The sequence below is a fragment of the Castanea sativa genome, chromosome 6 (assembly GCF_040712315.1).
Source record: "Castanea sativa cultivar Marrone di Chiusa Pesio chromosome 6, ASM4071231v1".
Classification (NCBI taxonomy): domain Eukaryota; kingdom Viridiplantae; phylum Streptophyta; class Magnoliopsida; order Fagales; family Fagaceae; genus Castanea; species Castanea sativa.
The window spans coordinates 18281581-18296585 of record NC_134018.1 but is presented as its reverse complement, the minus strand read 5'-3'; the positions used below and the strand labels follow the sequence as shown (position 1 = coordinate 18296585).

At 32.2% G+C, this 15005-nt stretch overlaps 1 protein-coding gene and 1 non-coding gene across 2 annotated transcripts; one reads left to right on the top strand and one right to left on the bottom strand.

The window, feature by feature from the left end:
- The first annotated feature begins 4602 nt into the window (after window positions 1-4602).
- On the top strand, window positions 4603-4674 carry TRNAQ-CUG (transfer RNA glutamine (anticodon CUG)). The gene has a single exon. It is a non-coding gene; the product is annotated as a tRNA-Gln (tRNA).
- A 7849-nt stretch (window positions 4675-12523) lies between these two features.
- Window positions 12524-14474, bottom strand: LOC142641638 (sterol 24-C-methyltransferase erg6-like). Its single transcript, XM_075816115.1, has 2 exons — window positions 14018-14474; window positions 12524-13852 (listed from the first exon to the last, which is right to left on the bottom strand). Exon 2 carries the CDS (start codon window positions 13834-13836, stop codon window positions 12946-12948), a length of 891 nt encoding a protein of 296 aa, XP_075672230.1. The 5' UTR covers window positions 13837-13852; window positions 14018-14474; the 3' UTR covers window positions 12524-12945.
- Window positions 14475-15005: the final 531 nt, after the last annotated feature.

The window sequence follows — 15005 nt, the reverse complement described above, 5'->3', positions numbered from 1 at the left end:
CGATGTTCCTCTATTCAATTTCAAACTTTTGAATTTCTAGCCAATAGGAGGGCTGCCAATGCCATATTTCCTTCTCTCCTGGTGTGACTAATCTTCCAAGAACAAAAGGATTTGAGAGCTTGCCTAGTCATGGATCAGGTTACCTAGCCATGAGGTGTCCTCCGCGTTCGCTAGTTTCATTAAGTTAATATGCTACAATTGGTAGAGTATAAAGTGGAATATTAATAGTGGGATTTTATTACATTTTGCCAGAGCAAAGGTACTAACACATTGTTGTTCCCCCTAATTTCAAGGCCTAGCTGCCTGTAAACACCAACTTGGACTCCAATTATCACTGAAGCTCTGAACCGCTTCTAAAGCTTATTCTTAAATCAAGGTGCTCATTTTGTGTATCAATTGCATAGTAGTCTCTGAGTCTAATGCTATTGACACAGCAGATCTGATATGTGTGCAGCTATGAGCCCTATGATGCCTATGTCAGCCGCGGCAGAGCATTCTTGATGCTGCTGCCGAGTACTCTGGTTTAATGGTGAAAATGGCCAAATACCACTTTTGGCCGAAATAATTGGTATTCTATCACTGTTTGTGAAATATTTAGCAATTTATCACCTTTTGAAACTCGAGTTTGATATGTAACTCGAGATCCAAAAACTCGAGTTCTATAAAAATATGCTACTGTGGCACCCATTGACATGGACTATTTTAATTAAAAAAAGGCAACATGGAACTCGAGTTTGTGAAACTCGAGTACCTTGTGATATGAATAGAGCTCAAGTAATGAGTACTCGAGCTCTAGAAGCTCGAGTAATGAGTAAAATGTGATCTTTTGCTGGACTGAACACATGAAATCCAAGATTTACTTCCTTTAATGATCATGACCCATGTATTGGTTCAGCTCATTACTTCCCTACATGCCGGACTCATTTTTCTCTTACATACTTGATTTATTTTTTTCTTTTGTTCCAGCAACTCTTGTCTTACTTCTACTTGTCCTACACGCACATGAGAGACAAGACAAGACTAAAAGATTAGAGTGTTTCAGCTGCTCTTGTCTTATACATGTTTGAATTTTTAAAAACTCGATCTTCAAAAGCTCAAGTTTTATATTACAAGGGACTTGAGTTTTTCGAACTCGAGTTCCATGTAAAGTTTTAAATTATAAAATGCCAGATCAACTTTTGCTACCATGTCACTTTTTTTGGAACTCGATTTTCATAAACTTGAGTTCTATGTAAAATTCGAGTTTCAAAATAGTGGTAAATTGCTAAATATGCAAACTGTCGTAGAACACCGATTATTTTGGCAAAAAGTGATATTTGGCCATTTTGGCCTTAGTTTGACATCCAGTGAGTTAAAACAACCTAGAAAGTTGAAGATCCAAATTATGAGAACTAATCGCGAACCCGCGCGTTGCGCGTCATAATTATTTTTATGGTGGTCTTATTAATTTTTTTTTTTTTACAATTTAAACTAATCTAATAATGAGTAATGTATTTCGTAATTATATTTTTATTTATTATAGGAATAATCATAAGTGTAATATAGGAACAATCCAAAACACCAAAAAAACGCAAAGTAAAAAAATAAAAAAAAACTTAACAATGATTAATTGAACCAATATTAGGATAAAATTTTGTTTTTGACAATCTATTAAGGTTATTTTCTTTGTAGAAATTATAATTTCGGCCACCCAAATCATATTATCAAATAAACAATTATTAGCAAAATCTAAGAATTAAATTTCTATACATGCATTGTTATAAAATAATAATAAATAAAATAAAATTGCAAAAGTTAAAATTTGTCACCTATCCGATTATTTTCATTTGGCTAACCTTTGTTTTTCTTTAAATGAATGACATTATAGAGTACTTCTAATACAACTATTAAGAGTACCTTATCCACCACAAAGGATTAGAAAATAAACAAAAATTAGTAAAGTCTCATAGTTTAACATCTAAACTGAGCACTATAAAAAAATCATGCTATGTAACAAAATAAATACCAAATTATCCAAATCATGTTATCTAATAGAATAATATTATATCTTTATATGCTATATTTAATTCTTTAGAATGCAATAGGATAACATTTAACAATCAAAGAGAATAAAAAAAAAGAAAAAAAAAACAACAATTTAAAAAAAAAAACTAAATTGCATTAACCCAAAATAGAGTTTTAAAGAATATAAAAAGTTATCAACCTAAAGTAGAGATGCAAAAAATAAATTAAAAATAAAAATCCACCAAAAAATTTAGAGAGAGAGAGAGAGAGAGAGGACCATTTTTTTGTGAGGGAAAACTATGCATAGAATAGAAGAGATAGTGACAAATTTATAGTAAGAGGGTGTGAATAAGAAGAGACAAAAATAAAGGAAGATGAAGGAAAAGTGGAAGAATGATATTAATGTAGAGGGTAGTGGGGAAATGAAAAGGTAAGAGAGTGAGAAAGATTGAAGAAATAGTGGGGAGATGATGATAAGGGAGAGCGAAAAGTTGGAGAAGTGTAAATATTAAAAAAATAAATGTTAAAAACAATTATAGGAAAATTGGAAAGAAAAAAAACCCCTAGAGCTTAAAAGGCTTCAACAGTTTTTTTTTTTTTTTTTTTTTTCTTCCTTTAAGCTGAAAAGGCTCACACAAAACCCTAAAATTGAATTGAAAAGGCTTTGGGTTGGGCTAGATTAATTATACAAATTTATTATAGGGTGATAGTGGAAGTAAATGGATAAATAGTGGGCTAGATTTATTATAGGTTGATAGTGGAAGTAAATAAATAAGAAGTGGACTGCATTTATAGGACTGAAAATTGTAAAAACCATTTTAAAATTGTAGGACAATTTTTTTTTTAAATGACGTGGCAACTGATGTGGCGTAACGTGAGAGCAGCAACATTAAACGCTACATTTCAGCTTTTAGTAATATATAGATTAGAAAGTTGGAGTACATTTTGGAAAACAATGGACTTGGATTACAGAATTAGAGGGATTTAGTAATTTTAATCGCTTATATTCAATTCATGTTGGCTTAATTTGGTAAATATAATGAGAAATGAGTTTCGAGTTTCTACATGAAAATAGTTTCAAAGAGTTAGAATTGTGGATCCGATCTGTTAGAGAAAAATATTGTGTACATTTGTTGTATAAAATTAACTTGGATTTGGATGAACAAAACTGATTATATTCTACTGGCTATTGGAAACTCACTATAGTACTTCATATTAAATAGTACATGTTACTTCTGCTATTTGTATTTGTTCTAGTAGGAACCGCATATTTAAGACATGTCCTGGCTTTTCTCAAAAAAAAAAAAAAAAGACATGTACCGGCTTATTTTAATGACTACATTAGTAATGTAGCAAAAGTTGTTTCAAAGTGAACGAAAGTTTTTAAATTTTCAATTTTCTCAACGAAAGTTAATAAATTTTCAATTTGAGAAATTTTTAAAGATTAAAATGCATTTTAAATCCTCTAAAGTTTGGGGTCTCTTTTAAATTGGTTCCCTAAGTACGAAAACTAACCATTTACACTCTATACTATGAGACTGATTTCAATGAAAACCTTTTGCCAGTATTCTTCAATGCTAGTAGTTAATTAACTAAAAACGATGTCTTTTTTTGTTTCCTATTTTTCTATCCGAAACAACATCACTTTTGAGTGGGTGAAGTGGTTAACATTAAGATTTGAACAAATGATGACGGATGGGATAAATTGATATTGTTGTAAATGCTGGCCCAAGGCCTCTAAATTGATATCGTTGTAAACGTTGGCCCAAGGCTTCTATTGCAAAAAGCTCCATCCGAGCCACCCCTTTATAAGAAGGCCTCACCCCCTATTATAAAAAAGGTTCCAAATTTTATGATTATAATTAGATTTTTTATATAAAATAAAAAATGATTTTGTATTATTTTTCCCACCTCTAACAAGGTCTCCAAAATATTAGATCAATAGAAACTCAACTCAATTAAAATCCTAAAAACTTTGGGTAAAGCAATTATTATAAATGTGCCAAATCATCAATGATGATTAATTTTCTCTAACAAAGACTTTAATATTTGTAAACCAGTATCTTATGTGGTACATTATCAACACTAGCAACCTAACTTCCACATAGCCACACACAATATAGTCTTTATTTCAATTTTAACACCAAAATCAAAATTAAAAAAATTAGATTGCAACTTTATTTAACCATGTATCGTCTTATATCCAAGATAAAGTAAACCTCATTTTAAAAAAAAAAATCATTTCTTTTTATTAAATTTTATACTTGAACTATGATATTTGATGTTTTTTTTTTTCTTTTTAATATATATATATATATATATATATATATATATATATATTCCTTTTATTATCTTTACATTGTCTTCATACAAGGAGATAAGAGGAAATAATATTTCTATTATTTTTCGCTTTATATTAAATTAGATTTTTGAAAATTAAATCTTCATTATAAAATTAAATTTTATTATTTCCCAATTAGATGAAAAAAAAATCCTCCCATTTGAGTTATCTTTCTAGCTTTATCTCAGGATTGGCTCGTGTCTGGTTACATGATATTAAGGGTTAAATATAATATGTGAAGCTCTTCAGACAACAAGGGTCCCATGGTCTAGTGGTCAGGACATTGGACTCTGAATCCAGTAACCCGAGTTCAAATCTCGGTGGGACCTTTTTTTTTTACCCGAGTTTTAAACTTCTTATATTATCGCCGCCCCAATAAAATTCCAATTAAGATTTTTAACCAGACAGTTAATGAAATAGTCCACCTTGTCTCCAAAGTCCAACATCATATATAAGAACTGATTAAAAAAGTTCTACATTTCTGGATTTCAATTGAAGCTCTATTTGTCAAAATATTACTTATGCTAGCTACTATGAAATGCAAATCCAATGCTTTCCAACTCGTTAAATTAAGAAGCTCATCCAGTTCATAACCAAAGAAAAAAGAAATCAAATTGCCTGCCTTTTCTACAGATCAGCAAGAAATTAATCTTGGGGAACTTACTAATTTACATCCCTGTCATAGAAAACCTGTCAATATCAGCCATTGGTAGTAAAGAAAATTAAGCAATTGTGAAGACAACCTAATGTTAGGTAGGCTTGTTCTTATAGATGGTTTTCTCAAGTAGTTATGTTAGAGATACAACATTTTTTACCACGTAATAAGATGATAAGCTGTAATTGAAGGAACTTTACTGTTATATAGGTTCATTACTGACACTAATTTTATTATACATTAATCACAACTAATCACCTTTAAAAGTTATGAAAATAATTGACAATTATTCTATATCCTAAATTGTTTATAAAGATTGAAGATTTTGATAGCATGAATCATGGTTCCGTCATTGACAAGCTTTTTTTTTTATTCTCAACAAAGGATTTCATTAAAACTAAATTGAGTTCATACAAATTACATCATTAAGCACTTGATCAGCTATTATGGGTGGGGTGTCTTCCACCCATTGCCAAGTTTTTCTACTTCCACTTTTTGCGGCAGTTGTATGACCTTTTTGTCACAGTTGTAAATGTACTTGAGTCTTACTCTTACCACAACATTACTTCATTTTAAAAAAAAGAATTGTCACATATAAAGCCAAAGAAGATTTGATTCCAGTTATTTCGAATATCACAAAGCTGTCTACTTTCTGCCGGCCCAAAAAAACAAAAAACCACAAAGCTATCCATATAATATTGCTATTTCACTATATGGTCATATACTCATATTATTTATTTATGACTTGGGGTAGACATTATCATACTAAATTATCTTTTACTTCTTGCTGTTTTATGTATGATTACTTGTTGAAGTTCACTGCTCTTATTTTCATGGAACAAAAACCAATGCCATGTTATTTTATTGGTCTGGTAGAAAGATTTTCACTATGCTTAACCTAACAAAATAGTGCCTCTACTTGCCTTGCTAGTAAGCATTTTAAGATAAGGATGCTGTATCAATCTTCTTTGCTAGCAATTTGGGTTCTATAGATACGTTTAAGCCCAAAAAAAACAAACAGTTTGCCAACAACCAAAGTGTTGTATAGAGAGAACTAAGTAAGTGGAGGATAGACCTACATATCTCTTAGCAAAAAATGTTTTAGGCATTGATAATTTTTATGCTTAGATGGAAGAGAGTCATTGTTTCTTAGAACAAACTCTTCTCGACGATGTAATTGCTGTTTATTAATCTGAATAAAATTCATAGTCTTCTCATAAAAAAAATATAAAAGAAGAAGAAAAGTCGGGGATAGAAGTAGGGGATAGTTCCTAGCCAATGCACAGTGGCACTAATGGGCTATATTGATATTCTCTCTCTTTTTCTTATCAGAAATTGCAGTACATATGGTTGAGCATAAAGCCAAACTGATATTTCATTATACTCATGAAAGGTAAGTCCAATTTAAAAACCAGAGAGAATCTGCAATCTTTTTTCTTTTTATCAGTAAAAGCATTTTCATGGTCACTACTGCTCACTACTGGCATGTTTGGATGTTTAAAAAAGGAGGGGGAGTAGAGTAGAGGGAAGGGGAGTAATTCAATTACCTTGTTTGGGAGTTTTTTAAGGAAGGAGGGGGAGGGATTTGGAGGGGTTTCAACTACCTCCAACCCCCTCATTTTTAATTCCCCCAAATTGGAGAGATTTGGAGGGAGAGTAGAACACATAAAATTATTTATAAAGTAAATTACCTAATTTACCCTTATTATATTTATAAAATTACAATGTTAAAAACAAGGGGAAGGGCTAATTACTCCCTTCCTCCTTACTAATTATAAAAACATCCAAACAAGGTGGAGGGTAATCATTCTCCTCTACTCTCCTCCCCACTACTCCCCTCCCCTCTACTCTCCTCCCTCTCTAAACTCCCAAACAGGCCATACGTAGTGTTCGTTGCACTGTCAATGATCTGGATGGCGACTAGATAATGACCAGACTATACCATCAATTTGACCCTCGTTGATACCAGTCTCTACAAAATTGCATCTTAAGAAAATAAAATTCTATATGACATGATCTGTCCAATAAAAAAGGAAAAATAAGACAATACTTTAACAATAAACTTGACGTGCATATGAAAAATTTGTAGTCCACGACATGATTATCACTGAATGTACTTTTGTGTTTTTAATGTTCACATGATTTTGGGACTGCTATGGATTAATGTTCACATGTGGGATTCGGATAATTCAACCGATAAAATTTTTTGTCATTGAATAAGAGACTTGAAATTTAATCTATGCCTACACCATAAACCAACTGTGTCTTGGTCTAATGATAAACCATAGATTAAAATTATATCATGTATCTATCTATACTATTAATAAGAGAATTATGTGTTTGGTTTTCAACATTTTGCAAATTAAAATATCCTCACACAAATTCTTAAACTCTCTAAAGTATTCATATCTTTTAGTTGAATAATTTTAAATTTAAAAACACAAACTGGGTAAAAGAGTAATTTACTATTTTTTAAAAAGCTCCTAACTTTTAGGCTTTTAAACTTTTATCAAATGAGAGATGTCACTTCTACAATATTTTTACAACATTTTGATAACAAATCACAGGTGGTTAGTTATTATTAGTTTAAATTTGAACCTAACACTTAGATTACTTTTTTGCCCCAACAATAACAACCTGTCACTTAGGATTTGTTGTGAAAATATTGTGGACATATCATTTATCTTTATCAAAATCCTAAAAATTAAGATATTATCTCTATTTCACTTTTAAATGTTATTTCACTAAACCTAAAATAAAATAATATAAAAGTCTTATTGCAAGAACAGATGATGAGTCTAGTGTGTGTATGTATATAAATGTTTAATGTTTACATTCCTATCTAAAATTTTCTAAAATCTATAAATTCTCAACAAAAAAAATGTAAATCCATTATTTAGGCTTACAGTATATATTAAATAGTAGAGTAATGTTATGGATATAGCAAATTTTACAAAATAATCTTTTCAAATTAATTTACCAAGATTTAAATACAAAACAAAAAGGTAATTCAAAATTTTATTTATTGTGTTAATGATGGGGGCACCACATCCATTACAACCTTAATTTTTAGAAATTTTTATAGTAAAATTAATATTCTCTTTGTCCCAAATCATTATTCCTTTATTTAATTTTGTGATATACCAATATATAGTCTTCTTTAGAAACTTAATAAATAAATTTCTTAAAGTAATAGTTATTTTAATTGAAAAGTCAATACCCTCTTCACTAGAGTTTAAGTTAAAAATGATAGTTTTAGAAACTTGTATCTTTTTATTTAAAATATAATACATTAAGGGAAAATTTTATTGCACACATGCGTGCATTTACACACTAAAAAAATATAAACTGAAAACATTATTTTAAGTCACATTTTCATACTTTAAACCATGTTTTCAAGTCTAAAAATGTGATTTAAAGTCACAATTTTAGTTACTTTGAACAGTGTAAATGCACACAATGTATACAGCAAACATTGTCCATATAGTAAATGATGTTGAAAGTGAGATTTCTTAAACATGAGCAACAATAAGAGAGTAGTGATAACTTAGGTATTTTCCTAACTTGTAATAGTTGCAAGTTCACCAAGTGTAAGCAATACTTTGATGATAATGTCTCCTAACTCCTAAGGAAGAATTATCAGTTTCATATATATATTTTTTAAAGCAATTATTATACAGTGAATTTTCACAACCCTGAACCAAAATTGTTTTTCTTCCCTATAAAAAATTCACATGTTGTGATATTCAACCTAACAACTTTCCCATTCAACATTTTCAAGTTTCAACTTCTAGATGGCGACTTGATAGCAACCCAACCCAACCCTACATCAACTCTATCAAGCTCACAGCTTCCACAAATTAAGTTGCTTCTTGCCAAAAATATCACTTTCTTTTCATATATTATTGGTATTGTCTTTTCTTCAAGACGTGCAACCTCAAAATTATTTAAACTAATAAACAATGCTATGCTTAATGGTATGTGACTGGGATTCAAATTCTACCACTCTTTAGTGACATATTGTGCCAATCATCCTGGAAATTTTCTATGATCAAACAAACTCATAGCTATAGATAAGTTATGGAAACTCTAAAATCAACTTAAAATTCCATAATTCTGACAAACTCTCATATTTTGGGATAGAGTTAGGCATCGATCAATTCGCAACTATACTTAAATTTCCAACAAAGTGTCTAGTTTGGCTATTGCCTCCCGAGATTCGAGAACCTTAAAACAGCAACATTTTTAGTATTATGTATAATTTTCCCTCACTTTCATTTTTGTCCTTGATAGGCATCGATCTTTTGTTTTTGTTTTTTCTTTAGTACTAATTTGTGGCCAAATGAGCATCTCCGACAGAGTTTCACCGCCCTTCGGTTCCATTAGATGCTGACTAGGCTTGAGGGAACAAAAGGTCTCTATTGGAAAATCAATTTTATTCATAAAACCGATTTTTTTTTTTTTTTTTTTTTTTAAGAATTTATCTTTGGATTGTTTTTCACTTTCAAGGGTCGTTCAAGACCCAAGGATAGCACAAGTGAATCTTCAACTTGGAGAAAAGAAATGTCACTGAAATTGTAGTTTTTCTTTGACAATTTCACAAATATAATTTGATAATTAAAACAATGAAAGAGGTAAAAATTTAGATTTTGATCTATTAAAAATATCAGAAAGTGCAATCAGTGTAGGCTACGCAAGCCTCCAAGGCACGGTGCACAGGTGTGGACGTCCACCAACGATCGGCTATGGAGGTAATTTGAATCCAATTGTGACAAGTAGGGCCACAACCTCCTTACCCCTGAACCAATCGGTGTGTTGGCACCAGATGAGTTATAACTTACAAAACTCGGTAATAATAAAAAATTAAAAATTAAAAATTGGAGACTTGGTATTGATGCTACATTGAAGCAAATTTATCTAAACAACAGAAATTACGAGAGATTAAGTTGATAAATGTACAATCAAATTGACCCCTCTCATACTTTTTGCCTCTTACAAAAAAAATATCATTATCCATCTGGGCATGTTTAGAAAACTAAGGGTTTTAACTTTTAAATTCAATTGAAAGCCATGATAAATTCATCCTCATGCTTGATGCTTCATCATCTTTCTCCTGAACAAAAAGGAGAAGCTTGATTAAGTTACAAACTTAAATATAAATTAGTTCTGAACTGAATGAACAAACATAAGATTTTTCCAATCCAGCCCAGAAATTTAATAGTGGTGAACTTAGGACAAAAACAGTAAAGTATATATATATATATATATATATATATATATATATATATATATATAGCCTAAAAAGAGTGGGTTCCAATTTCCTAAAGAAAGTTGGACTTTTATTATGCTTGTACAGGTCGAGATGGATAGGCACGTGGTGCAATTAATAAGTTTCAGAACAAACCATCATGCCATGAGGGATCGATGGACCTCGATCGTTAAGTATTTATTTAATTAACTTTTTATATATGCAGCGCTAACTGCAGATTTTCAGAATTTTCTAACTGATGAATGGAATATCAAAGATAAAAATTCGATGGAATCATAGTATTCCCCTATGGATTAAAGAAGAAGATTCTCAAATTCTTGTTTTGTTAAATCTTAAAGTGCTTCGTTTAATGTGCAACTCTAATTATGATTACCTTCCCTTCACGTGGACACTTTTTCTTCGTTTCTTTAGCTAATTGAACCTCCATTTAATTATCAGAAAAACCAAAGTAAAAGATTTCAGGTAATTTATTATTATTATTATTATTATTATTTTCTTTACATGGTATCCAAGCAAGCAAAGCCATCAGTAAGTGAAGTGATGAACAAATTCAAACCCCAAGTGGTCCAAAATCAGTAATTGGATATTGTAAATTCATTAAAGATCATGATGATGTCTTTTGTAAAGTAGCACATGCTACTTTAAACGTATGCCTTCCAAAATTTATACTATTTGACCTTTACTTACTTTTGTCTATGCCTTCCACAGTTCAAAATTTTTTTGCATTTTGAAATATTTTGTAAAAATTATATCACATCCTATGGATAATACTACTAAGTAACTTCAATTATATAGCATGTTATTAAAAAAAGTGGATGATAAAAAATATAAACCAGTTACTTAAATGAGTTAAAAAATATTTAATTATTTGCACTAATTCAAGTGTACAATTATTTTTATATTTTTTATTGTATGTGTTATTAAATATGCTTTTGTCTTTTGAAGTTTTTGCTTCAATTTTTTTATTTATTAATAAGTATTCTTATATAAAGAATTAACGTACCAATACCATCTATATAACCTTAGACCACTATGATGAGATACACAAGTGTGACCTACTCTTATGTGAAAAAATTGGGTAACATACTAAGTACATTGAATAATTTCATTTATTTGTACATCAATTAATACTTTATAAAGTATTATTTCAACTATCAAAATGATTTCTTTATAAAAAATTAAAAAAAAAATACACTTTCATTCTTTAAAGTACGGGACAATGCGTGACAGTAGGAATTTGAATTCCTAGAAATCTAGAATGTTCATATATTTACTTATGAGTTTTTTTTTTTTTTTACATTACCTGAGTGTTTTTTTTTAAAGTTTAAAATGATAGCTTATAATACTTTTACCAGTTTATGACTTTACGTAACTTATTTTTTTTTTAAAATTAATCGAGGAAAACAAAAATCAAATTTTTTTAATAAAGAACAAAAAATATTCCAGCTAATAAATGTCTTATCATCTAAGATTAATGCAAGTAATCTCCAACCGTCGACATTTTTGACTAAATTTACACCGTGACCCTGTATTAGAACATCTTAAAAAATTAAAAAAAAAAGAATATCTTATCTTATCTTACAGTAACTCATTTTTCCACATTGCAACTCAGCATTTTGCATATAGGCATATATCAGGATAAAAAAAATACAGGATAAAGACGTGACAAAAACCATGCCCTACATCAACTCTATCAGCTCACTGCCTCCACATAGTTGTATCCCACCCACCTATATATATCACTATCTTTTCAAATATCATCACTGTTTGGTTTATACTTTTAGCAAGGAGCAACACCACATGGAGCCAAATGAACACCAAAAGGAAACTAGACAGCGACAATTTTATTTATGCTTCAAAACCCAAAATCTTTATGCTTCAAAACCCAAAATCTAACACCTTCGTCCGTTGTTATTATAGCCCATCATAGACATAAATCAGTGCTATTTAACCAAACCTGCCATATTTTATTATACCTTTCTTGGATTTTTTTTTCCTTTTGAAAAAATTTAAATTAATTTAGTGAAATTTTTCACAACAGTTTTGTCAATGCACTCCAGCTCTGTAAAACCCCGGATATGTTACTATCAATGAATTGTCATTTGTCATAACTTTTTACAGATTCAAATTCTAGAACAAAACGTAGCATCAATTCTCATTTTGACAAACGCATACGGAGTAACAATCAAGTTACCATTTCGCAATCCATCCAAAAACACAAAATTATCAAAATTTAAAAACTAATTAAGCATCATCAAAGGTTAATATACATATCAATAATATTATACCATAATAACTTTTTACAAAAATTCAAATTCAAAGAGGCATCAATTCTCAAATTTGATAACCCATAATAGATCGATCAAGAGTAGAACAAACTACATTTTTCACCTATATACTTTCCGACATAAAAAGTATATCTCTATCTAGGTCAGCTTCGCCTCCCCAGAACATAAAACTTCAGTATCAACATACGTTATTTTTTTTACTTATGTATAAACCTCACTTCTCTTCTTTCCTTCCTTTTTTTTTTTTTTCAAACATAGCATATAATTTCCACGTCAGCATCTTCCTCGCTCTTTGATGTATAATATGGATATTCATATATGATCTATAAGATAATATAATTATATATATATAATAAGTAATAAGTATGTAATGATCGGCAATGCCACGTCAGCAACGCCATTCGAGCCTGACCTCGCCGGAGCCAACGATGTGCTGACTGGGCTTCCGAAACGAAACGATGTGACTACTGACCATAAAAGCGGTGACCCGCTCGGAGACCCGAATGTCCTCCATTTTCAGCTCTTGGAGTCGGCGCACGTACTCCGGCACGTGAAGTAGGTCCCACACGACTCCGACCCCACCTGGCTTCAACACTCTCACCACTTCACCCACCACTCTGGTTCTCTCCGCCGCCGCCTCCACCGTCCTCTTCCCGTACTCCTTCCCCACCGTGTGCACGAACACTCCCGACACCACCACGTCGAAGTAGTTATCGCCGAACGGCAAGCTCCGGACGTCGCCCTCTCTGCACGTCACGTACTCTCCCACTCCCTCGATCTTCGCGGTGCGTAGCGTCTTCAACGTCGTCGTCTTGTTCCGGTCCAACCCGACGACCCGACCCGAACTCCCTTCTTTCTTCAGCTGCGTTGCCACGGCGTTCAGGAGGATCCCGCGGCCGCAGCCGAGGTCGAGGGCGTGCTTGACCGTTGACCAGTCGCTGACCGCGCCGACCATCCGGAGCGCCATGTCGTGGTGGAGCGGGACGGCCGAGTAGAAGAAGTTCGCGGCGGCGAAGAAGAGGCACACGGCGGATATAGCAGTTACGGAGCCGGTGAAGCCGGCGGCGAATCTGGCTGCGCCGCCTGGGAGAGTTACGCCGGTGACGGAAAACAACGACTCGAAGAAAGCGCCCATTGCGTCGAAGTAGAGTAAGTAGAGTACGGAAAGGATGGTGAAGAGTAGCGCATGGAAGAGCAGGAAGAGTAGAGTTTGCCACTGGTCCACACCGTAGATCGCGTAGATCTGAGTCCAGTCTCTGCTCGTCGTTGTTTTACCCATTTCAAAAATCTGAAAACTGTAACCAAAAACAATCATTAGTATTGTGCGTGAATGTGTATGGTGAGTATTTAAATTGAGTGGGTGAAAATTAAACAGAAATGCCGTATACTACACATGTTTCAATTAATTTGTGTCAGTACTCAGTACCATATCAAAAATATTGGCTGTTATTTTTACTTACAAGCAATGAAGCTTCAGAATCAGGTCAGAGGGGCTTCAGATCCAGAAAACCTTTTATCAAGTCTAACACAGAAAGAGAGAAAAGAGTACAGAGAGTGTTTTTTTCAGAATCAAACAACCCCGAAAGTCATTTATTCCGTGAGAGAGAGAGAGAGAGAGAACTGGGTCACAGTAATAAATCTGCAAGTGTCAGCTCAGTTCTGGTACCAAACAGTAACACACTAAGTTGATGATGAACACAACACCACGACGATTCCGAGTGCTCAAATACAGCACATTTCACGCGCTTTTACTCGTCGCTTTGTGATTTTTTGGTAAGTTACGGACGGAGCAAAGCAAAAAAAAAAAAAGCTCCAATTTGGGACCTGTAATGTATATAGAAAAAAAAGTGTGTGAGAGAGAGAGAGAGAGAGTTGGGTGAGAATTTGTACGGAGTATGAGAGAGTGTTGGGAAGTGCGATTGTGCTTTTATGTATGTATAGTGTTTAATTTGTGATTGTGTACGGGGTGGGTGATAACTGATTGTAGGGAATGTTTACCGGTTCACCTGCTAACCCGGTTACTTGACCCTTTCTTTTAAAAACTTTTTTATGACAAGTATAGATAGCAATTTTCAAATCTAGGGGTCTTTGATTTTATGATGATAAAGTTATGGTCTTTGAAATGCCAAAGAAATTAGGTGGTACTTGTACTTTTTGTAGGTAATTCCAGCCAATCAGGACTTTATTTCTCAATCAAAACTTGGGATTTTTTCAAATTTGTTGCCGGTTTTTAATTAGGAAACAGTAAAATAAAAATATTAAAGAATGCATAATATTGATTGGTTAGTTTGACTGAGGGGGGGCCAATGTTACACTGACTCGGTAGTTACAAATTCACGATACAAGATTAAATAAGTTTTTTATTTTTATTTTTTTAATGAAAATAAAATGTGTACGTTTTGTAGTTTCGTGTGGATGTGATGTTTTAAGGGGTCAGTATTTTGAACC

What these genes read in the sequence shown, in the direction of transcription:
- LOC142641638 (XM_075816115.1), bottom strand. Translation starts at nt 13,836, where the DNA reads ATGGGTAAAACAACGACGAGCAGAGACTGGACTCAGATCTACGCGATC.